Genomic DNA, 24407 nt, shown 5'->3' on the forward strand with positions numbered 1-24407 from the left:
AAAAATGCAGCCTGAGGTTTACATCAAAACACACCAATGTATAGGAATTATTCTACTAAAGTATATGTTAATCCCATAAAATCTGTTGAAGTTTATTTTTTTTAAATAGCTGCTGATAGCTGCTCTCTTGAACTTTTTCAATTACTAACTATTCAAAAATATTTGTATAAAAAAAATCAGTGTATACAACGTGTGCAAAGTAAGGCTGGATTCACTCAATTCTGATTTTAATTTGAAGAAATTGAGAATATAATTCTAATAATCGTGGGTCTATGAGTTTAAAACTATTTACGACACTTCTGTCGTAAATACGTTAAAGTATTAAAACAACCTGAATGAAATGTGTAAAGTGAATTTAGTTTACTTGTTCAACAAGAAATCCTTTCATCACCAGTACTGCTTTAAAGACAGTAACGGGATTGTTTCAGGGTTTATAGAGCAGCTTTATTGGCCAAATTAGTGTAAAAAAAAAAAAAAAAGGAATTTTAGATAAAATGTTTATCTATTAGCAAGGGTACGTCGTCCTGATTGATTAGCGACACTAATAACAGCTGGCCTAAATGTTATTTTCTAGGCGCTTTCTAAAAACAAAAGGCACAGCTCTGTCATTTGTTTAGTCTGATTAAATCAAGGCTTGTCTCTCATCAATAGATTGAAAACATTTTGAGGCGGCCGTGCCCTTTGTTATTCCCTACAACACATCTAAGCTAGCAAATGATAACAGTAATTTAAGTTATCTAACCCACCGCAGGAAACAGCTAAACACCTACCTGCTTATATTTACCGTAAAGAATCTGTTGTTATGAAGGGAAAGGGGATAAAAACGCGCAGGCCTCCACCGCAGAGAATGACTGAACCTTCAATGTTTGGCAGCTGGAGAATACAGGAGACATGTGACGTAGTCACGTGACCACTCCTCCCCATTTTTTTTAACGATTGGAATTCTGGTTGTTGTAGTTTTCCATGATTGTTTAATAACGAACCGGAAATGACTGTATTTCGATACTTAAACTTCTTAATATCCGCCTCATTTTGGGATATTCTCGCTTATTTTGCATACCCAAATGGAAAAGAAAATAACTTAGGACCTGTAAGCCCAATTACATGTATGATACATTATTTGAAAGCCAATACCTACAGTTTCTGAATAAATATACATGAAAATTGGGAGAGTAAAACACCCAAGCTGCATCAGTTCAAACAAGACTCAAAGTTATTTTTTATTCTCAAAAATAGGTATATTTTGAACAGCAGTTATAAAGACATGCTTGCTTGTTGCTACTGCTTTGACATGCTGCTATATCTGTTACGGTAATTGTGATTTGGTGCATAAAATGTCCATAAAATAAACTAGGTGGTATAATTGTGGAGAATCTAAGCTTTCCAACGATGTCTATAGTGGTAAACCATCTACCAGTGTAATTTTCATGCATTCTGAGTTATTAGTAAACGCTTTAATTCGGTTTTGACAGTTTGATGTTTCTGTATTGTTCAAAGCATTAACATGGACGAAAAGAGTGAAATATTAACAAAGCCCAAAAAAGTTACATATTGAAATAATTTTAAACATCTTATATACTGCTGATGAAATTAAGCAATGGCACCAATCCAGTAAGGTTTCATAGAAAACAAACTGAAAGTTTTTGTATTAATAAAGCAATCCTATATTATGTGCCAACATATTCATAGTTCAATATCTGAAATTTAGAAACTGACAAAAGAAAGCATGACAATTAGTACCACCCTTTTAAAGAAACCAGTTTTTGCCAAACAGAAAATTTTGAACTTTTAGAAACATCCTATTTTAGCATTTGTAAGAATTTTAATTTGACCTAGTAATATGAACTAAAGAAGCTATTAAAAAAACAATTAGCATAAACCATTGTTTCAAATAAAAGATCTGCACAGAAAGGCAGAATGTCACATGAACACTGATAAAAGCATTAGCCTACTGCACATGCAGAGAAAAAAAAACACAAGCAAACTTTTCTCTTGAGGGATTTATTGTTTGTTCAGTAAGTAAATGACCCACGATGTTTAGTTTCACAAGATGCTGAGCATGGAGACAAAGTCCCAGGAATATAGGCAAAATGGGACACATTTCAAATGCCATTTGTATCGAACAGGACACAGTACTGCTTTTGTTAAAATAGACTGGTTTTATGGTTTGATGAAACACCAAATTGAATATCACAACATCCATCTTACCTTACATCCAATTACTCCAGTTTCACTCTTGTGCTTAATATATTCTGAGAAGTTTTAAGATGGAGCGATTGAGAAACTACTGCTTTGTGAATGAAAACTCAAGAATCACACAAACCTAGAGGAAAAGTACTGAATGCAAAGGAGATAACTGAGCTATTTTAAATACAAAGATCAAATAACAGTGCTTGATGAAATTAAAAGGGAACTGATAAATGCCTATTCTTACAGTAAAACCCAGAAACAAACTAAAATAGTGCCACATATTTGATAAAGTGCTACAACACCACAATGATAAACAAAAACTGTAATTCCTAAAGATTTCCACAAAGCAACAGAAATCTCAACTTGCACCTTAAGCTTACATGCATTACCCTAAAGATGAAATGCATGAGGGTCAAGAGCAAACAATTAGAGATACAGAGTCAGCAGCAGATTCCAAAGAGTAAATAAAAGACAATCCGCTCAGTCACAAGTTTGAAACATGGCATAGGGCATCAGTTCAGAGGGAAATTGCAAAAAAAAAAAAGATTTTTACCAACAACCGTCCCAATAGTGAACTAACGCTGAAATCCAGAAGAGAAAAAGTTAAGCTAAATATCAACAACTCCTTTGAAGGTGAAACAGAGGAGTGAAGCATAAGAGGCTCCTCAAGACGGCAGCTTTGAATCTTCTGTTCTTCCTATAAGAGCCCCTCTACTTGGTGACCGCATGGATTGCCTCTGCCAGGTAGCCTACATTCCCAGAGGACACGCCGGCCATGGAAATTCTGCCGTCTTTGGTCATGTATACCGAGAAATCTTTTGTCAGACGCTCAACCTGCAAGAAAAAGAAACCAAAGATGCAGTAGAGCTTAAACGAGTGCTAGAAAAGTCAGAGGTGGCAAAGAACTATAGTTTTTCCAAGGTGTAGCAACTAGAATGGAAGAATAGAATAAAATTTAACTTTATTGTCATTACATTGTCACAAGTACAGAGCAACAAAATTCACTATTTGCACCCGGGTAGCAGTGTGGGGTTAAGGGTCTTGCTCAGGGTCCCAGAGTGGCAGTCCATGGGGGCGGGACTTGAACTCAGAACTGAGCTGTTAATCTGCCAGACATAAAATATTCCTCTCAAGCAGCATGTACTAAAAAGACTTTTGGTACTTATGCTCTTGTAACCACAATGCAATTTTATTATTTTTATTTCTTTGAATTAGGACAATCCACATTTATCAACATATCAGCTTAAAGCATATTTTAGTTTTAAAAGTCAAAGAGGGTCTTATATGTTTAAGGTTTGAAAGATTAAACCCAATTATATTGAGATTCTCTTTACATGCTGCTAGAAATTTAAATTAGAATCAAAGACCACTCCAAGATATTTAAAGTGTTAAACCACATCCAACATCTCTCTATTGATCAACATTGATAGTTCATCACCCTCTACTGGCTGTCGGGAGAAAAACATGGTTTTCCAATGTTAAGATGTAGACAGGAGTCCTAGAGCCTTTCAGACACTGATAGCATAACGCTGGAGAGAACAGCAGCTTCAATTTTATTTTTTGCATGAATATATACTACAGTGTCATCAGCATATAAAGTGCATCTTTATGCACTTTATATGCTGATGACACTTTAGATATTGGGTAAATTATTGACATAAAGGCTGAATAGAATTGGTCTAAATATTGATCGCTGAGGAACTCTAGCAAAACAAATGAGGAAGATGGACTGAATTATCTACTGTCAGACAGATGATTTAATCCAGCGGAGGGCACATTTAGAGACATTAACTTAACCAGCAGAACATTATGGTTGATTGTGTCAAAAGCACAACTGTGGATTCTAACAAAAGAGATGTGATAGCATCAGCCAGATGCAAGTCCTCCCTTGCTCCCTTTGTTTATTTTGGGATGGCTTTGGGCTCGGCTGCTCTTCCTTTCATCACAGCATATAAACCATAAAAGCAAAAGTGACTGATTGACCAAATGAATGGACTAACAACTGAAACAGCAGTGGACACAGCACCAGGGTAAGAAATATATAAATGAAATGGATAAGTCAAAGGATAAAAACTTAAAAAAGCTACTTCCCAGGAGGTGCACTGCTAATGAGACCTGAATCGGATATGATCGTGTATCGTATTCTGGAACCTAGCAGCTGTGACAGAATTTTTATGTTTTTATACATTTCCATGCTGGTCTGCCTTCTGACAGCACATTTCACTCGAGACCACACTCTGCTCGTACCTGTTCAGGTTTGAGGCCTGTGAAGCAGAACATGCCGATCTGATCAATAACGTGCTGCCAGTTGTGGGAGGAGCCTTGCTTTTTCAGACCCGCTACCAGCTGTTCCCTCATCTTAATGATGCGGTTGGCCATGCCATGGACCTCCTCCAGCCTGCCAGCAGAAACACATCAAGAAAAAGCAGTTTAAAACATTATAAGTATTTTTATTTACTTTCATATTCACCTTTTGTTACACTATCAATTACACAACTTTTTTTTTTTTTATCCAGAAAGTTGTAGCGTCCAAATATAACGTTACAGACACCACTAACTACACTGAAAGGTCAGGCATTTGGAAATGTGAACAAGCACGCAAAAGAATCGGATTTCACAACAACAACAAAAAAATAAAGGAATTGAGTATTAAGGCCTGCAGTGTGAATATAGCCTAAGACACCCATGGTAGCTCTGTAGGAGCTGCAGAGATTCACAGCTCAGGTGGCAGATTCATCATTCAACAGTCATGTACTCTAAATCTGGCCTTTATTGGAAATCTACAAGCTAGGACAGTTAGGATAAGAAGCAAAATGGAGTGTGTTGAGATACTTCTTCATTCTAAGCTGCTCTGATTTAGTAAATTAAAATAGATTTAGTTAAATCCTGGAAAAATTACTGTTCTAGGCTGAAAAAGACCTCAGACCAAGATGAAGGTTCAGCTTCCAGTAGCATTTTTTAGATCAAAGGATAATCCTGCATTTAAATGGCCTAGCCAAAGTCCAGAATAAATCCAACTCAGAATATTTGGCATGACCACACATTCACCATCCACTCTTAGTTTAAACTATGTTGCAAATAAGAAGGGCTTTCTGGATGTTTAAAGCTGGTGGAGGCACACCCAAGAAAAATTTCAGCTGAAACTACAAGTAAAGATGATGCTAACATCAGTGAGAGGAGTTCAGTAGATATGGATTCCACACTTTCTAGATTTAATTTTATTGATGAAAACTGTTTCCTCATTCTTCTAATTCACAGTTATGTACAGAGCTCGTCTAAATCACAAGTACAAGATTTATGGAAGGTGATGTTGAAACCTGAACTGCTTCCAGTTCAGGGGGTTTGTGCCTTTTACCAGAGAGTGCGCAACTCGGGTGTGTTGAGAATGGTTGAGGCGATTCTGGCACCGTTCATTGGTGGGTTGGAGTAAATGGGCCTGATAAGGATCTTGAGTTGGGACTCCACTCTCTTTGCCTCTTCAGCGTCACTGCACACAACAGTGAACCCTCCGACACGTTCACCTGCCGGTGCCAAGAGAACAGAGTCAGAGAAGCTAATGACAGAGAAACGTAAAAGTCTGATTCTTCATAACAGCTGAAGGGTATTCACTTAATATTCGGTTAAGATGTTATTGTTTGATAGTTCCTAGAAGAAATCAAACATTTACCAGCAGGTGGCAACAAAATACAATCTTTCACCAAAGCACTGCAGTCTGGCACAAACTGTTTGCACTGAAGAACTTGACTTACCGTACAGTCCCATGTTCTTGGCAAAGGACTGAGAAAGCACGATGTTGTGGCCGGTCTCAATAAAGTGCCGAACAGCCCAGGCGTCACGATCGATGTCACCGCTGGCGAAGCCCTGGTACGCCATGTCGAAGAAAACCAGCAGGTTCCTTTTCTGTGGCGTTAAACAAACACATAGGAACCTGTTAATATTAAAACAATGACACCACAAGTTCCTAAAGCCCCTGTCACACTTAGGGTTGTCAAAAGTATCGATATTCAAAACAGTATCGACACTAAAAAGTTGTATCCGGATACAATACTCATTTTCAAAAGTATCTATACAGTGCTACCACCAGTGGCACCTAAACAGTCATTCATCTTATGCGCAGATTAGAGGACAATGCACTTTCTGAACACTGTGTGATTGAATAATTTTGTGCACTTTTCGGCTTCAGACTTTTTTCTGTTACAGGTGCAGCTGCTGAGAGTTATTTTAGTTTTTTAACCAGTTTGGCTAGTGTCATTGTTATGTGTGTAAAGCATAGCCAAGGAAAGAACACTTAATTTTAATTTTGTAAGTTTTTTTTATCAAGCTTGCTTAATATTGTGCACAGCATACAACCTCAAAATATTGTTTATTGTATTTATTTATCTATTTATTGTATTTTGTTTATTAATGAAAAAATTTCTGTTGAATTTTGGAGTCTTTGATTTTATCCTTGTGGTATTGAAAATGACATTGAGTATCGAATGTTTTACTTCGTATCGGTATCGAGTTTAAAAGTTTAGTATAGTGACAACCCTAGTCACACCATGACGATGTAGACAGCATATGTCTGACATCCCTGAATCTGAAACGCTGGCATATGATGAACTCTGTATTTTTTCAATTTTGGGCATATGCTTATGATAACAAATGCAGAACGTATGTCCAATGACAGCGTAACTTATGCATAACACAAGGCAGCGTAATGCCCATTAAATGTCACAAGCCAGTGTCCTAAAGGGGGGCAGCAATGCACCTGGCCTGCAAAAAAAGATTTCTTTGATTGCGGTATTAACCCAACTGCTGTTTACCACCTGTCCAAAATGTCTGCTAAGAAGTTTGTTGGTGGTGGCCTTGAACGCAGGGAGGATCCATCAAACTCACCTTCTTGCTCAGCCTATGATGCGGGTGCAGTCTGGAGGGGTACAGACAGTTTCCTCCTTTTATACCAAAATGCTGCCAATACACCTTTACACAGTAGCTGTAAGTTAGAAACATGTTCAGCGATCCTCTGGACCACGTCTAATACGTTGATATGCGTTGGAGATAAATTCTTGATAAGTTACGCACAAGTTATGCGCATGTTACTTGTAGGTTTGGATAAGCTAGACACCACGACTTTTGAGTAACTTACACATAATTTTTGTCAAAGATCTGACATTTTTGGCATGTTAAAAATTTCTCAACATTCATACTCGCCGTATGCTCATAACCTATCCAAGGTATGCCAGCGTTTTTGACAGAGTTTTTGTACATCAGGCATATACTGGCTAAATTGTCATGGTGTGAGTGCGACTTAATGCACTGCACTTATCTGACTACAGGCCTCTGTAGGACCCCTAGATAACAGCCCATTTCATCAGGATGTTCATGGAGTCCTGCAGATGTGACCATTCCTCACCTTCACAAGGTCTGCGATCTCCTTCCACTGCTCTGGCTTGGGATCCACACCAGTGGGGTTGTGTGCACAGGCGTGCAGCACGATTATGCTCTTCTCTGGGATTTTCTGCAATGCAAAATGAACTCATAAAGATAAGATACAACTAATACTACAGACACAGACCTAAAACAATAAATAACTAGAGTCATTAACCAGCTAACATAAAGCCATTAAAATACAGTTGATATTATCAAGTCATCAACTACCTACACATCATTGTCAAAACAGACGTTTACCCCCGGGCTGCTACACCCACCATGGTTTTAAACTTATAGGTTTAAAACTCTACAAAGTTTATGTTCTGTGACAGCATTAAGCCCCCCAGCATAAATCCTCTTACTGATCTTAATCATTTGCTCAAGCACAAAGCTCCACTCTGACTCACAGAGATGTCGTCCAAGGCTCCTTTGAAGTCAAAGCCACAGGTGGAGGGGTCGTAGTATCGGTATGCTTTGAGCTGCATGCCAGCGTCTCTGAAGATGGGTGTGTGGTTCCCCCAGGAGGGTTTGGGCAGGTATACATCATGTGGACCTGTATGGAACCGAGCCTGAGACAAAGAACCATCAGTTTTTATATCCAGCATTGCGTCACAACTGTCTCTTTATATTGAAGAGTACTCACCAAGTAGTTACCCCCAATGCGCAAGGATCCAGTTCCTGAGATGGTCTGGACAGTGATGCTCTGTTGGGAGGTAAATATCAAATAAATTGGACCATAATCAAACAGGGCTAGGTTAAGACTGCTTTAACTGGACTCCATAACTCACCCTGCCACTCTTCAGAACCTCATTGTCGGCTCCAAGAGCGAGCTGAGCGCAGGCCTTGGCGAATTCACCAAGACCGCCAATGGGAAGGTACTCCTTATCCAGTTGTTTAGCTGCAATCAATGCCTCTGCCTGGAGGAAAGGAAAAGAGGTTAGAAAAAAAGATTTTAAACTTCAGAAATCAAAATAAAAAAAGAACAACTAAACTTGTCTTAGGGCTGGGAGATATGACCTTAAATCAATATCACAATAAATTGGGCAGTTTTATCTCAAAACGATGAATGCTACAGCTCCTCTATTAGAAATAATAGAGGAGCAAGAAATGCAACTGATCTATTTATTATTTTATTTATTTATTGAATGAACTACATTACATATAACTTTCAAATAAATATTAAAGTCTTGTACCCATTCAAGTTTAAACATTTAACAATGTGTCAATGAACAGGAGACAAATGTTACCTCTCTTGCAAACATTTTTCTGCAAGGGTAATAGAGACTTCTGCACATCTTTGAACTCAACAGCATGGTTGTGCTGCAGGTGATGGAGGTTGGATTTGTTACTTTCGGTAGTCCCAACAGTTTTCAGACTAACTTTGCATATTGTTTTTTTGCTCAACATCTATGGCGTAATTTTGATGCCACCGAACTGAGCGTACAAAAAACGGCCTGCCGCGTGCCCAACTCTGACAACGCGCTCTCGACTTCTTCTCTGCATGCTCAGCTTCATAAAGGATGTTTAATAGTTTAACCCTTTTACCTTACGAACACAGCTAAGCACAAATGGCTTCCCCTGGTCATCTCTGTAGGCTCCCACACCGAGGTTCATCTTCTTTGGGTTGGTGTCCCTCCTGAAGGCCTCTGTCACCCCCAGGATGGGATCGGGGGGACCCATCTGCACTCCAGCCCACCATGAGCTGCAAAAGAAACAAAACAGACACCACTAAACAAAAAGGGATGTTAACAGGACTGCAAACACTTAAATTAAATATCTTATATTAATCAATATAAATATCAAAACCCCTTTAAATAACTGCATCAGCTTTAAATCACTGAAATTATCCTTACATGTCTAGTTTAGTTTTTCCCCTTCTTGTGATCCCACTGATCTGGTGAGACGTGAATGACGCATGTGCAGTGTTTGAGGAAATAAACATAATCCACTTAGCTGTTTCAAAGTTCAAAAACAGAAGAACAAAAAAAAAAAAACAGGCTGGTATTTGTGTTCCTTATTGACTACTAAAAATAGTAAGTCTACCCTTGCATCATAAGCTAAACACAACTGAGTAAAACTTAGTATTTGATTAAAAATAGTCAACTTGAAAACTCAAAAAACAGCCAAGGCTGGGCCTTAAACCCAAAAATCTATTTTATCAATTAATGAAGATTTCTGATTTCTTTCGTCTATGCTCACCTTAGGCTTCCACAGCGCATAAAGAAATCAACCTTTCACTTTTTGTTCCAAGATATATATTTAAAACAGGTGGATTAGATTATTGGTTATTATCATCGGCTGCAAACATTTTGTGCATTATATTTTTTTTCATTTACGATGGAGCTTGCCTGCCAACTTGTTACACAAGCATGTATCACAGCTTGGATTTAGTTTCGCTTTGAATGTAGGTCATCTCCCAGAATGGATTAACTAAAATCAAGGCAATAAGTTTTAAAAGTAAGTAAGGTAATTAATAAGGTAATGTAATTAAGTATTCTATGAAACTGAGAGAAACAAATGCATAACTTAATCAGATTAATGAGATTTGGTACGAAACAATCTGGGATTATACTTTCAAGCTATCATCCAGCCCTAATAAACGCTTTTGCATTTTGTGACCTCAGCTGCACTCCTTCCCTCACTCATTGTCTCAGGTTTCTCTTGCTTTGTAAAACATTTGAACTTTAAAGCTAAATTTAGGAGGGAACCCTCTGCAAAGGGCAAAAGTCTAAAATTGATAGTTAAATGTGAGATTACTTTAGTGTCTGTCAATTAGATTCCTTTTGAAACAAATCTATCGCATGATATTTAGCAAGAAGTATTAGCTCCGTAAGAGTTAGCCGGGCTATTTATGTGCAGTTGTTTCAATGTGGATTATAGTCTGCGTAATTTATTCATCACCATATTATGGAGCCGGACTACATACCTTAAACTTAATATTTGCAAATTAGCTTAGGTACAAAAAAAGTTGGTTGTGCATACTTAAAACAATAAGTTTTTGCTCTGTATGTAAGAACAAAGAATGTATGTCAATGGAGAAAATACACAGTTGGTGCTTAAATAAGCCGCCTGGCTGTAACCTACAAAAAAAAAAAAAAAAAAAAAAGAGGGGGGGGGGGGACTTTGCAGAGCTTCACTTCAGAGATCAATAGAGCAAAGGCCTTTTGGCAAGTTATAAGATTGTTTTTCGTCACTATATATCTAATTTTATAGAATCATCACTTTTAAGGTGAGACCTTTGTTCTAGGAAACAAAGTCAATCCAATGAAACTGATAAGACTTCTAATGCCACTCTAGGACATACAATATACATAACACGTAACAATATACATTATTAATGTATGCAACAAAAAAAAGATATACGGTATATATATATATATATAAAAAGATATGCACCTTTTCAATAATTGGGGCTAAATTATGTCAAAGCTTTTCTTTATATTTGTTAAATTTATTTTGAAAACATTGATTCAAATAGTTAAGACCGCCTTAATCTTATTTTTTTTTTATCTTGATCATTACTTTTTAAAATGTATTCTAATACTTTAATTTCAAGCAACATCTGAAGATAGCTTGAAAGGAGAATACTGTTTATCAACCGCTCTGTGATAGCTTCTAATAAAGCTTAGCATTTTAAAGATGCCTTAATTAAAAATAATAAGCTTTTATTATTATTATTTTTAAAGACAATCATTCCGTGGCTAACTGAGTTTGCCCTCCAAGCACAAAGTTAAAGGACGTACCGGCATTTCTTTCTGGTCTTGCTCTTAACCAATCAGCGACCAGAGGTGGAAACCGAAGACCAATCAGCGCACAGAAACAAACACAGTTAGCCAATCAAGTCGCACGGGTTCATTTTTCTAATTATATTGCTCAAACTGATGTTGGATGCGACACAAATGCCCTGATAGCAAAAGGGTTTTATCAAGAGAGAGAACAAAGGGTTGTTAACGAAATGCAAGTTTATTTTTATTATAATAAAATCAAGCTAACTCGGGCTATTATTTTCCTCCACATGGTAGTATGCGTAGCATGGGGCGTGTGCTACAAAGTGACTTATTAAACAACAGATAATTTTAGCAACCATTGCTAGTACCAGGGTTATCAAAAATCGGTAGGGATTCGCTAATAAGGGTTAAGTGTTTCAAAACCATTTAGAAAGAAAGCGAACTAACGCAACGGTGATTAGCATAAGCCGACAGGACAGCGGGGCCTGCTCAAACCATTTGACCCCTGTCAGCTGCTTGTTAAACACGCCACATTGCAGCATTATCTGGCGCCCGTCATAGTTGGCTTATATGATTTAAAAGTGAATAAAGAACTAAGGCAAAAAATGTCGAAACGCTCCAGAGTAAAGAGAACATCTCTCAGAGGACTCACACGGTTAAAGGAGCAAAATCTCACTCTTTTCGGTTAGCATGTGCGTGGGCGAGCTCGGGTGTTTGGTTTACCTGTTCCTGCTGGACAAGGCTCCTAGAGCGGGGGAGATGTTGCCCAAGCAGTGGATCACCTTGTTTGACTTGAGGAGGGCCATGGTTGCTGTTCGGCGGAGAGGAGCCTAGCAGGATGTGGACGGTTAGTGAAGGACAGGAGAGATCACGCTGATACGCTTGCAGTACGTGCTGACGACACAACTGAACGTCATGAGCTACGCAAACCACGTTGATGTGTATTCCGTTTCTTTTTAAGGATCCGTATCTTTTGGCTGTTCTGGTCGACCTGACTTTGTGATGAAATAATAAACGTTCATGTCTTTAGTTAGTAAGTAGTCGTTTCACTGTTAATTAGATAACAAATTTATTTCAGGGATACGTGAACATGATCTAGAAGAAGCAAATTAAAATCAATGATAGAAAATTGTCTCTATTTATATATGGCTCAACAATGGCAGTTTTAGACCAAATTTACTAGGTAGGCCTGGATGTGGCAAGGTTTTTTTTTTTACTGGGGCACATAAAAACGTTATGCTCGCTCTGCTTTTTCTCATAGTAGCTTTGCTTCGTCTGTTCCTGGCTGTGACACCATCCTGGAGAGAATTATCAGCTGTGCTGCTGCCATCAGCACCTTTGTTTATAGATGTTGGAGATCTGCCTTTTTTTCCAGTGTAGTCCTGTTTCTCTGACTGTGACTAGCTGAATGTACTCTCTTCATCCGCTGACATGGGAGCTGGCTCGGAGCTCGTCTGTCTGGCTGTGTGTTTCCTGCTTTTTGTATCTCTGCTTCGGTCTCCTTGAACCCCAGACAGCCTTTGCAGATGGCCACTCATACTGAGTCTGGTTCTGCAGTAGGTTTCTTTCTGTTAAAAGGGAGTTCTCCCTCTCCACAGTTACAAGCATGCTTCGAGTCAGTGAGTCGATGCAATCAACTGGTTTTCATTAGATAGAAAACTTTGAATCAATTTTACTGTATGATCTGGTGAACTGTAAAGTGCCTTGAGTTGACATGTGTTGTGAATTGCCGCTATATAAATAAATTGAAATGAATTTAATTATCGTATGAAAAAACACACACACACACACAAAACTTAAAGATATATTTAATATTTGAATCATACATTAGAGACAGGTTTATGAATACATTTGACATCTGTTTATTTCATGGTACATTTGATTGTTTCATGGGGAAATTCACATTTATGTATTTCATGACATATTTTGGCCCTCAGGGTTTCTAAGAGATCGCATTAAAATATGTTATTGTGAAAACCACCACATGACCTCCTCTCCTTGTGTCTTTTTCTGTAAGACTTCATCTGAAAACCCAATGAACACACATATAGCTATATTCATTCATTAATGTATTTCATGAGAAAAATAACATACCCTAATAACCTTTGACCTTTACCTCAGGCATACTCGTTTAGTTTCACGAGACTCCACTAGAGGGCAATGTTACACAGTAAATCTCAGACGCAGACATACTTTAATAATCCCAGAGGGAAATTACTTTAGTTACATGCTTCAGATACACAAAATAAAATACAAAATATGTATAACTATAGATCAAAATAAATTATATTAATATATCTAATATATATATATCTAATATGAATATATAAATCTGATGTAATTTAAGTTCTTAGTCACTGAAATATAGCTGTCCTTGTTTAGGAAGTCCTAATTTTAAGCACTGTTTTGGTATATAAATCAATAATAGCAAATTAAAATGTTTAAATATTTAAGCACCAAGGTGACCAAAATGGATTATTTCTGGATCCTGCAATTAAAAAATAACCCTCCAAATAGGAGCTCTGCAAAAAAAATTTGTTTTCTGCTTTTTTGTAACATTTAAATGTTACAAATGATAAAATAAAATGATTATTTTTCTTTAAAAATATGAATAAAATGAGAGTCCAGCTGAAAAAATGGGTTCTTGTTATTATGTGAAACAATGTGGTTAATCAGATAAAAAGTGATTTAGGAAATCAGACAACAACTTTATCATGTAAGGCCAGTTTGGTCTGAATAGCTTTTATCTCTTATGTTATAGTAGGTAAACTAATCCAAAAACTACAAAATTATACAGTTGCATGCTGTAATCTATTTGTTTGATTATCTGAAAGATGGAAATGAAACAAAAGCACAAAAAAGACACCTATAAGAGGTCAAACATTTTTTCTCAGTGCAAAAGAAAATGTGTCTGTTATCTTTAGTAATAAAACTATTTGCTGGATAAAACATGATTTTTTAACTTGTGATTAACAATGTCTGATATAGCTACAAGAAAAAAAATTCAAAGTAAATTACTTAGAGGAAGTAAGCATGGTTTCTCAAACTGTAGAGACTGGCAGTGCATGAAACACTTTTCTCAATCTCTAGATAAAAACTGCATCTTCTGGCACACCAACAAGGCAATAAACAGACACCCGACCTTGACTCACATGTCAGCCCTGAATCTGTGCACAGAAGATATAGATTTACCCACCAGACCCCCCGTGAAAGAATAGAAAGGAGGCAGCAGGATGTGAAAACAAGCTCATCTTTACCTTAAAACTGCATGTATTCTGACTTATCTTGTTAAAATGAAATGCCAAAATATATTCCCAAAAATGATGGATTGATCCTAAAGGGACATTAAATGCTGTTGTAACTCATAGTTTTTTTTCTCCAGTAAGTTTTTATATAAGTTAATAACTGTAGACAGGAAAGACAATCTGTAGCGCTCTGTCTTGCTATTGATCTGGTAAAGCCTCTGACTGAAGACATTGTGTTGGTGCTCAATAGTGTTTTGGAGCGCATACTTACGACTGTGCTAGGGCTGGACAATTTAGACATAACTTAAATGACAATATATTAATTTCAGGTTTTTTTTAATTTACTGTATAATTTCAATATTGATATACTGTATAAAAACATAAAAGCATCAGAAAGACTGCAAACAAAACCCACAGCAGATTCCTATAGAACCTTATGGCAATTATTTTAACATGTTTTCAGAGCTGTTCCAATATTACATTTTAGAAATATTTGATTTTAAAAAGCAAAAGCAAATTACATAACACTACAAAAAGTCAGAAACTCCAGTCAGTGACAAATGCTCTAGCCATATAGATTGTAATGTGGACGGAAATATCAAAAATATATCACCGTTATTGAATACAATTATGAGCCATACATCAGTGATGAATCATTGCAACCCTTAGGCTGTCCATTATGCAGTTTTATTCAGGATTAGATGATTGTTTCCACAAAGTGGCTCACCAGCTTCGTTTACCCAGCTTCTTGTCCATCTTTGATGCACCCAATGACTGCAGAGTCACCTATTTCTGCAGATGACAGGACTGATAATGAAAATCTATGGTTGGAAATTTTAATCTAGATCTGTATTGGTTTTGATGATTAGATTTGGAGTTTTATACAATAGAAATCCAAATAATCGAAAAGGTGTTAAAAATTCTCAAATAAAGATTCTCCATAACATTAAATAGAATCCCTATAGTTCTTGTTATTCTAACCATCTTTGTTCAACCAAGCTTCAACCAGGACAAGTCCAATTAAGTTTGATAAATGAAACACCGAGACTATATTTACTGAAAATTGCACTTTAAACGTAACCTTTACCTTCAGCTGCAAATCAAGTTCTAACTTTTCACTGCAGAAGAATAGAGGCTATTTCTGCAATACTGTGCAGCTGTGCATAAAGTGAACTCATCTGCTTGCCTTATTCCTCCAGTCTGAGAGGGACTGATGTGTGTGAAGGAATCAGAGCAGAGATAACTCTCTTTTCCCTTGTCAGCAGCTCACAGCTTGGTCTGCAGTCATACCGTCCCTGTGTGTTCCCCTGTATATCAATAGGATTTTATATATGTATGTGTGTGTGTGTGTATGCAGGCCCAGGTGTGTGCAAAGTTGGACATTTGCAGTGAGGATTTAGTGATCATGTGTGCAGTTGCAGAAATGGCATGAGAAAGGTGGTGTGATTCCACTTTGTCAGTTTAATTAAATATGAATGTGCTGGTAATTAATTGATGGACATTAGATGGCCTTGCACTCACATGGGGGTTAAATTCAGAGGAAAAACCTTTTTGTCTACACTTCATTGCTTTCACTTATATAAAGCCTTTGTGTTAAGCCTTATTGACTCTATTGTTTTTATTGATCTATTTTGGATAGTTGCAGCCTAAAGCTCTAGTTGTTCTTCATGCTGTGTCATGACAGACCTTTTTCAGGGAAATTAGGTACGATTTGATCCTGCAGCTCCTATTTTGCTTGCCTTCTCTCAAATGGTCCTGAAAAAGTCACTCAGTACCCCTAAGACCATAAAAAATTGATTCGTACAAGCTTCTTCTACAACACACTTTCTGTTTGCAGGAGATGAGACAGTGAGGGAACTTCAGAGTACAGGGAAACACTCACATTCTGTGGACCTGACATAATGCTATCTTTGGACTCACTGGACCCAGAGCTGAGTGTTTAAGAGAAACAGACAAAAACACTTATTGGAGCAGCTTTTATATTTCCGTTCAGTTTATTTTTTTTTCTCCAAATTTATATTTCTATAGAACAGTACCAGCCTCCTGAAATAAAACTAGAACATTATAACAAATTCAACAAAAATAAACAAAACAAGGAAATGCTACAGAATAAATATATATTCCTACATCTACAGAGAACATTTTTAATAACTTAAAAATACAAAGCAAATTGCACAATAATATTCAGTTACCATTAGAATCTTAATACTTAGCTTTATATTTTATAAGAAAAGAAACATCTAAAACAGCAAGGTCAGCGGGTATTTTCTGTGCTTTCAGGTGCACCGTTGTCTTTGCTCTAAGTGTTTTGGCCGGAGGTCACACATGCACCAGGTTACATTGAGAGGTAGGAAGGAGGAAGCAGTGTAGGAAGACAGGAGGGTCCCAAGCAGGCAGAAGGCAGACAGGTAGGTCACAGTGTGGAGTCCCGGCACAGGACAATCTCCATCTCAGTGCGGTACAGTTTCCCTCCGTCAGACAGAGCCATGATGCTCTTCTTGTAGTCCACCAGGCCGGTCGAGTCCAAGTCCTGTTAGGAAAGGACACAGCCATACAGAATCACCATTTCTGCTATATTTAACAAGCAGATATTCTGAATGTATTAATCAATGAGTTAAGGATTCATTACCATTTTGTTCTTGTCACAGAGGTCCTTCAGCAGAGCATCCAGCTCCTGTTCATCAATATAGCCATTGCCATCCTTATTATAAAGGAAATACAACAGATACGACATTATCCATAGGAGAAAGAGTTTTTCCCCCAGCTTTTAACATGACTAATGTAGAGTCCTCACAACAGCACTACTCTAAATTGGATTTCAGCTGAGTCATCACTATAACAAGTATACAAGTCAGTATAACAAGCCTGGTATTTGCAGAAAGGAATGAAGGAGTGGTTGCCTTCATTTGGTTTATCGAGAATTTAGTGAGATATTATATACATTTTTGAAAGCTATAAATACATCTTAAATTGTGCCAATTTAATAAGTGACAGGATTGATAAAATGAATGAATGGCATATTAATACCTATATAATTTCCAATAATATTCATACAGTTTGGTGTTTAAATATTAAAAAATTTAGCGAATCATCGATATATACATTTTTCTTCTGATGCATCTATTTCAAGTCTTGTGTTGAATAAATTTTAGCCTATTTAAGTAATTGTTAATTCACTTGCTTTTAATCTTTAAAATGATCTTAATTTATGATTTCTAAATGTGAGTGTTTATTAAAGCTACAAGAAAAAAATGTGTTAGTATTAAAAATACATGGAAATATGTTGCTAAGTAACACAAAAAATCTGCAATCCTTTTCAGGAATATCAAAATGGGACTGACAATGGCGTCATTTAGCCAAGTACACTTAGTCTGCTGCTGTCATTTAGTCAACATTTGCATTAGATTTCTGTTAGCTGGAGTTACATTAGACAGATTGACATGAGCCGCTCTCTGGAGGATGCATCCATATGACTTGATCATCTGTTTTCCACCACCCCCACCATGTAACAACATGTACAGAGTGAACAGATGTCCATTTTAAAGATGTCTGGCTGGTTACACAGCATAAAAAACCCACAACAATAGCTACGGATTTTAGTTTGGGTACCTTCCACATTTATACACAGAAAGACATGTCTAACCTTATCATAGAAGGTGAAGAGCGAGTCGAATTCTTTAACAGTGAGTCTGATACCCTGTAGCATAAAAGTGAGAGAAAGTGAGAATATTAGAAACCAATGCACATTTCTCGAGAGCAGTAAAAGCCCCAGATAAACCACAGATCATAATCCATGCAGATTATGATAACAGGGACTAGAGTTCAGTTAATCCTCATCAGACTGACTAATCCTTGGTCAGGAGAAACTGTTGATCTGCTCTTACAGGCCAGTATATTTAAACTGGAACAAATAGGGCAAGACATTTGTAGATTTACAAAATGTGACTGTGCTGCAATTTTTTAAACCCTTAAAAGAATCCAAATGATGTTAATAACAAACAAAAACTACATTGAAATAAGCTTAAGGCCTGTCTCTGTTTTTTTAAGCAGCCATTATTATAATGTCATAATAATCCAACAATGTATGGATAAGCAGTGTAGATAAACTGTGAGCTGAAACATAGGCTTGAAGCTGCTCAGTAGAAATCATCTTATTATAGCAGTGTGATAAAGGGTGCACAGCTAAATACATTACACAAAAAAGGATCTGCTGTGATGCCAAAACAAAAACAAAATGAGCATTTTTTGGTTTTATCAAAGTAATTAAGTGACTGTTAGAATATAGGTGTAAGCACAAATACAAATTGACATACACACATATATATATATATATAAACATTTTTTTTTATAAAAATTCGAAACTTTAGTTATAGACATGAGAAATCTTTGATTTTGATACTGATTGACAGTATGGATTGTAATGCACTTTTTGAGGTTACACCAACAGGATCTGATTGGTCAAAGCTAAATCCTGTCTCGCAAGCTGCTTTCAAACTATCCGCTGCTTTTTCCATATTTTATGATTTCCTGCACTCTTTGCAGCTCATTTTCTTGTTATTTGGCTTAAAGACAATATAATCTTATATCAACACCAGACTATGGAAATGGTATACTGAAATTTGACTGCTCCCTAGTCAACATTGCTGCAGGATATAACAATTATCGGTGCTGTTTTTATTGCAACAAAATTCTGGTCTCTAATCCAAGGTCTTTATTACAGAATTAGATCATTAGATTCTCCTTGGTAATGTCTGGGTCCACTCTGGGAAGCCAGGCTTACACTAGAACAGGTGTCAACTTTAAGATGCATCTCTGCTTCAACACACCTGAGTCAAATGATCAGGGCTCTGATTATTTGCTTGTGTTGGCAAAAAACAAGGCTTAAAACTTGTAAATACTTGAAACATATTTTAGAGGAAAAGGGAAAACGGCGACACAAGTGGGGAGATGGAGAATTTAAGCCAGATTAGAACTCTTAGAACAGTGATTCCGCGATTGCATTGCAAGGGGTACATGGAAATATTTTATTTCTTAAGTAATAAAATAAAATAGTTTGGATGGTTTGGATCTGTTCTGCTTTGTGAAGTCCCATCTGAAAAATAAAAACCCCTTTTTCAACCAAAAAGTAAGTTCTTTGATTTCACCTTCAGCTTTGACACACATCAAAACCAAGCAGAGGGACAGACTGGATATAGAGAACTGCCTCAGATCAGCTGTTATTCCACACCTGAGCTTATCAAAACAAGTTCAGGTGTCACGGATAATGAAATAAATGTAAAAGAAATGTCAGTCTGACTATTCTTTTTTGTATTTTGTTCCGAGTTTAAATGTGATTTTAGGGGAGTTACTCAGAGCAGCTCTAGTTTTATAAAGGTAGATTTATAGTATGATTTTATATTGTATTTATTTTGATTTCTTACTTGCTTCCGGCAACAAAATTATATTGTTTTATTTGAGTTTTAACGAATAACGTGCCAAAGAATTAAATGCTCACATTGAAAAGATTAAATAAAATACTCTTTATTTTATAATTAGTTATTGTACATTCCACTGTTGGTTGAGGGGGGTACCCATGGTAAGATAAAATGCCCAAAGGGGTAAACAAGTCAAAAAAGATTGGGAACCACTGCCTTAGAACGTCTGTATAATTTTATATAAAACATTCATCTTAGATTTATGTTATCATAAGCATCCAATATTGCAGTGTGATTTGTGTTGGCACTGGAGATCTATCCTGACGACTGCTTAAATACATAATTAAAAAATGGTAATGAGCAATATTTATACGTTTCCTCACCCTCCCATCTCCCCCAACCCCAGTGATCACCAGATTCAACAAAGTTGTGAGGCGTTTACACTGATTGCTGCAAAGATTTTAATTACTGAGAAACTCTTGTATGTAATGTTGCGCGATGAATGCTGCTCTGCTGGAGAACATTAAAACGGGAGAATTGGGAGGCAACACGTTACAACGTATCACCTGGATTTACTGACCCATAATATTCTATCAGCCATTCAGACTATCTAGAGCATTGCTCTTTGATCTATGTGCTGAACAGGGTTCAGTAATCGAGAGACTGACCAGCTGGACCCATGCCATCCCTCTTCATCAGGAGGTCATCTGGCACTACTCCATAGTACATAAATTCAACAACCCAGAACAGTAGCTGGATGCAGAATACAAAAGGAAAATGAATAAATACAGATAAATAGCGTTCTTTATAAGATTTCATATTTAGAAATTATAGTTATGAATAAATTATTTAATATGAGTGAAAACTGGCTGAGGCTGAAGCCTGCGGTTTAGAACAAATCCAAGATAATGCGCAAACCTATTAAGAAACATCTACATTTACTAAACTGATGTTACAGACGTGTTTTGGCCATATACATAGCTTGGCAGGTCTGTTATCCAGATTTTCTGCTTTTTTAGATGTTCTAGATCTGGAATCCTGCTCAAGAAGGAATCATTTGAGGTTGGTTTGGTGGATCTTCCCTTTTGGAGAAGTGGATTACCAAAGTGCTGTACAACGGGGAGACCCAAGGTGATTCTCATAGTGAGACATCTCTCTCTGTTATCAAAGAACCTGGGTTACATGAGTAAAGTTTTGCTTTTGATTGTACAGCTTATGTTGCTTTTAATTTTGTACCTATCACATGTATATGATATTTTTAAAGGTACACTGTGCCTGCCTTGGTCAAACTGCACATTTTTTCTTTTTAGGTTTATTAGGATATCTAATCCACCAGATGTTTCAGGCTCTATTTTAGGGTCCTCCCCAGGCAAGAAGTACCAGGAAAGGCTTCAAGCATAGGCATTCAAGACAGCTCCTGATCGAATGCTGAAAATTTTTTACCTTGTTGCACTAAATACAGGGCAGCAGCATCTCTACTCTGAAATCTTCCTGTAAGGAAAAAAGCTCCTCACTCTGTTTCTATATCTCAACAGCTACTGGGTTTAACACAGGGGTTTGGTTTCCTATAAAGCCAGGTGTAAACATTGAGGCCTAAAAATGCCAATTCCCATCCCATAATCTTATTTGCATTCATGAAAAACTCACTGTCCCATTACTGCCTCCACTTCAATATTTTTTTTCTCCTATGCTTGAGCAATTTAGGGCCAGCTACTCAAAAAAATTAGATTTGACCAGCATGCAGCAAAGGGATGAAGAAAGGGTCAAAATAGATTTAGGTTTGAACTATTAGTGCTCTAAATGTTTTTCTTCACACATGTTGCGCCCTCTTTAATGTAACATAAAAATCACAATGTTAAAGCCAACGGATTACTGAATTCTATATTTGCAACATGAAAGCCTGAAGATGCTTCTACACTTTGTGCTTCCACCTAGTTTAATCTTCAACATGGCCACTGTTAAGTAGGATTTGTGCCACACACGAAATGCTGAGGATGGACAAATTCTGCATCTAGCACGCCCAAACAAACAGACTTCAGCTTATTTAAGTGGAACAGCTGACGACTGACATGGTGGCAGTAAAGGTAGATTTAAAAACACATCTAATTTCATTAAGTTTTATATTTGTTTTACTTTTTAGATTAATGCTTATCTTTAGGAAATATTTTTTTTTTTACATATTTTAAGACAAATGTCTAAACATACTATCATTCAGAAGGTTTTGCTGCTGTTAGCCAAACTAGCAGCAGTGGTCAAAAAGTGCCACAGTTGTGTCCCTATGTGTCTGTAGTCTGTTAAAAAACACAATTTTTTTTTACTTTAATTGGTTTGTATTTTAATCGGATTTGAGGTGTCCCACAAACACAAACAATGGCAAGATTTGTAAAGTGAGAAAAAAATACTTTTCTATTATTTTTTAAGAGGTCTTAAAAGTGTTGGAAGCCTTTATGTCACAGTTATGAATTAGATTTAATCAATCTAGCCCTTCTAACACGTGTTGTAATCTTTCTTATTGTGTGTGCATAACCTGAGTCACTGTCCTGGAAGATGAACTTCTGCAGCAACAACAGGTTTTCCTTCAGGGTTGCCCTAAATGTAGCTGCATCCATACTCTGTTAACTCTGACCGGCTTTACTGGCCATGCTGAAAAGACTCCACACAACATGGTGCCACTGTAGGTACCAGATCTGCTCGGGGCCCTTCCACCGCTGATGATGTCACAATACAGCAATGGCACTTGGACAAACTGTATTGCTCCCGTTTTATTAGAAATACTCTCACAAAGCCCTTTGTTTTGAAATAAAACAGTACAAAGTATGTTAAGGGTTTTTTTTAACCATGCAATGTTACCTGAAACTTGATAAGAAAATTTTCCTGGACTGGTAGAAGCCTGTGGTTAAAAGACAGAAACTCCTTAGAGTTAATCTCAGGAAAACACTTCAGGGAATACTAAAATAAGAACAACAAATAAAAATGTTAATCACCTTGCCATCTCAGAGAGTCCAAGTTTACCATCACCATTCGTGTCAAACATCTTCAACTGCCGAAAAAACAAAGGATATTATCAGAGGTGGTTCATAAACAAATCACAAGCCAAAATGATCCACTAAAGCAACAGCTGTTGAGATTACTCAACTCACAGATGGCCGACTGACAATGCTGGCAACAAAATTGACATCTCAGCACTATAGGTGCACGATGTGCAACAAATGCTATGAATATTCAAAGCTTCACATAATGCTAAATTATGCACTTGACAAGCTGTTAACTGCACTTTGTAATTCTGGCATCATTAAGAAACAATCTCATAGTCCTCATAGTCAATATATACGGTAGTTTTAAAAAGAACAACTTGAATGTTTTAGTCTGAAGCTTTGGGGTTAATATGAAAAGAACAAAATGATTTATATACCTCTTTATAAAGACCCTGTCACACCGTGACGATTTAGACCAGCATATGCCTGATGTTCAAAAAATCTGGCAAAAAAGCTCCATATGTTGGATAAGTTCTGAATTATATTTGTTTAAGTTATGAGCATGCTGAAGCATGTTGAAACACGCTACCATAGGTCAACATACGGCAAGTACCTTACTAGCCTTGCTAGTAAGGTAATTTTTTCTGCAGATTTTGTACTCACAATTGTCTGTGTGTAGTCATTAAGCTTCTTGTCATCATAATCTCTGTTGGCCTTCTTTAGCAGGTCTGACAGAAAACCCTCAGAACAGAAAAACAATCAAAATCAGCGATAAGAGAACAGCAAACATTTTCAGCTCCCTGTATTGATGCTGGAAATCAATGAAAAGTAAATTTCTACAGAATAAATGTCCATCCATCAATCTTCTACTGCTGGTCCAATAGGGTCACACCAGGCTGTTGCCTATCTCCAGCACTGTATGGTCGAAAGGAGGGGTACACCCTGGACAGGTTACCATTGCAGGACAGAGATATAGATTTAAAAACACCTTTCCATCCAAGGGCAATTGAGAAAAAACAATTATAACCCTAACAGTCATGTTTATGGATTGTTGGAGGAAGCTGGATTCCTGGGGAGAACATAAAACCGAACACAGAAAGACCCAAAGCTGGGAACTGAACCCAGAATTTTCTTGCTGATAGGGAACAGTACCTTTGGACAACCTGTGGACCTTTCCTTTTCATCGACTTCCTTTGCACACCTGCATTTCATCAAGCTCATCAGCTGGAGGTTAAGAGGATCTGGCTGCCAGTTCTCATCAAGTGTTTACCTATGTGGTACCTCTAGCCCTCTGTCTCCCAACTACACTCTCTCTGAATCTTCTTAAGGTTACCTCCCAAGTTCTCCCCTGGATCTGCTCAATTAGCATTGACCACAAAACTGCAAATACTATTTACAAAAATCACATAATGGACAACTAGAAAAAATAATAATTATTTTTTT

At 37.0% G+C, this 24407-nt stretch overlaps 2 protein-coding genes across 2 annotated transcripts; both read right to left on the reverse strand.

Moving 5' to 3' along the window:
- Nucleotides 1-1977: 1977 nt before the first annotated feature.
- got2 (glutamic-oxaloacetic transaminase 2) lies at nucleotides 1978-12224 on the reverse strand. Its single transcript, XM_015405193.1, has 10 exons — nucleotides 12054-12224; nucleotides 9148-9304; nucleotides 8391-8519; nucleotides 8246-8305; nucleotides 8010-8171; nucleotides 7586-7690; nucleotides 5940-6090; nucleotides 5546-5711; nucleotides 4438-4588; nucleotides 1978-3024 (listed from the first exon to the last, which is right to left on the reverse strand). Exons 1-10 carry the CDS (start codon nucleotides 12134-12136, stop codon nucleotides 2902-2904), a joined length of 1287 nt encoding a protein of 428 aa, XP_015260679.1. The 5' UTR covers nucleotides 12137-12224; the 3' UTR covers nucleotides 1978-2901.
- A 4363-nt stretch (nucleotides 12225-16587) lies between these two features.
- Nucleotides 16588-24253, reverse strand: LOC107105076 (calbindin-like). The gene is made up of 6 exons (XM_015405192.1): nucleotides 23628-24253; nucleotides 22974-23029; nucleotides 22840-22879; nucleotides 18219-18272; nucleotides 17205-17276; nucleotides 16588-17105 (listed from the first exon to the last, which is right to left on the reverse strand). Exons 2-6 carry the CDS (start codon nucleotides 23021-23023, stop codon nucleotides 16989-16991), a joined length of 333 nt encoding a protein of 110 aa, XP_015260678.1. The 5' UTR covers nucleotides 23024-23029; nucleotides 23628-24253; the 3' UTR covers nucleotides 16588-16988.
- Nucleotides 24254-24407: the final 154 nt, after the last annotated feature.

The sequence above is a fragment of the Cyprinodon variegatus genome, unplaced genomic scaffold (assembly GCF_000732505.1).
Source record: "Cyprinodon variegatus isolate N-32 unplaced genomic scaffold, C_variegatus-1.0 Scaffold2047, whole genome shotgun sequence".
Classification (NCBI taxonomy): domain Eukaryota; kingdom Metazoa; phylum Chordata; class Actinopteri; order Cyprinodontiformes; family Cyprinodontidae; genus Cyprinodon; species Cyprinodon variegatus.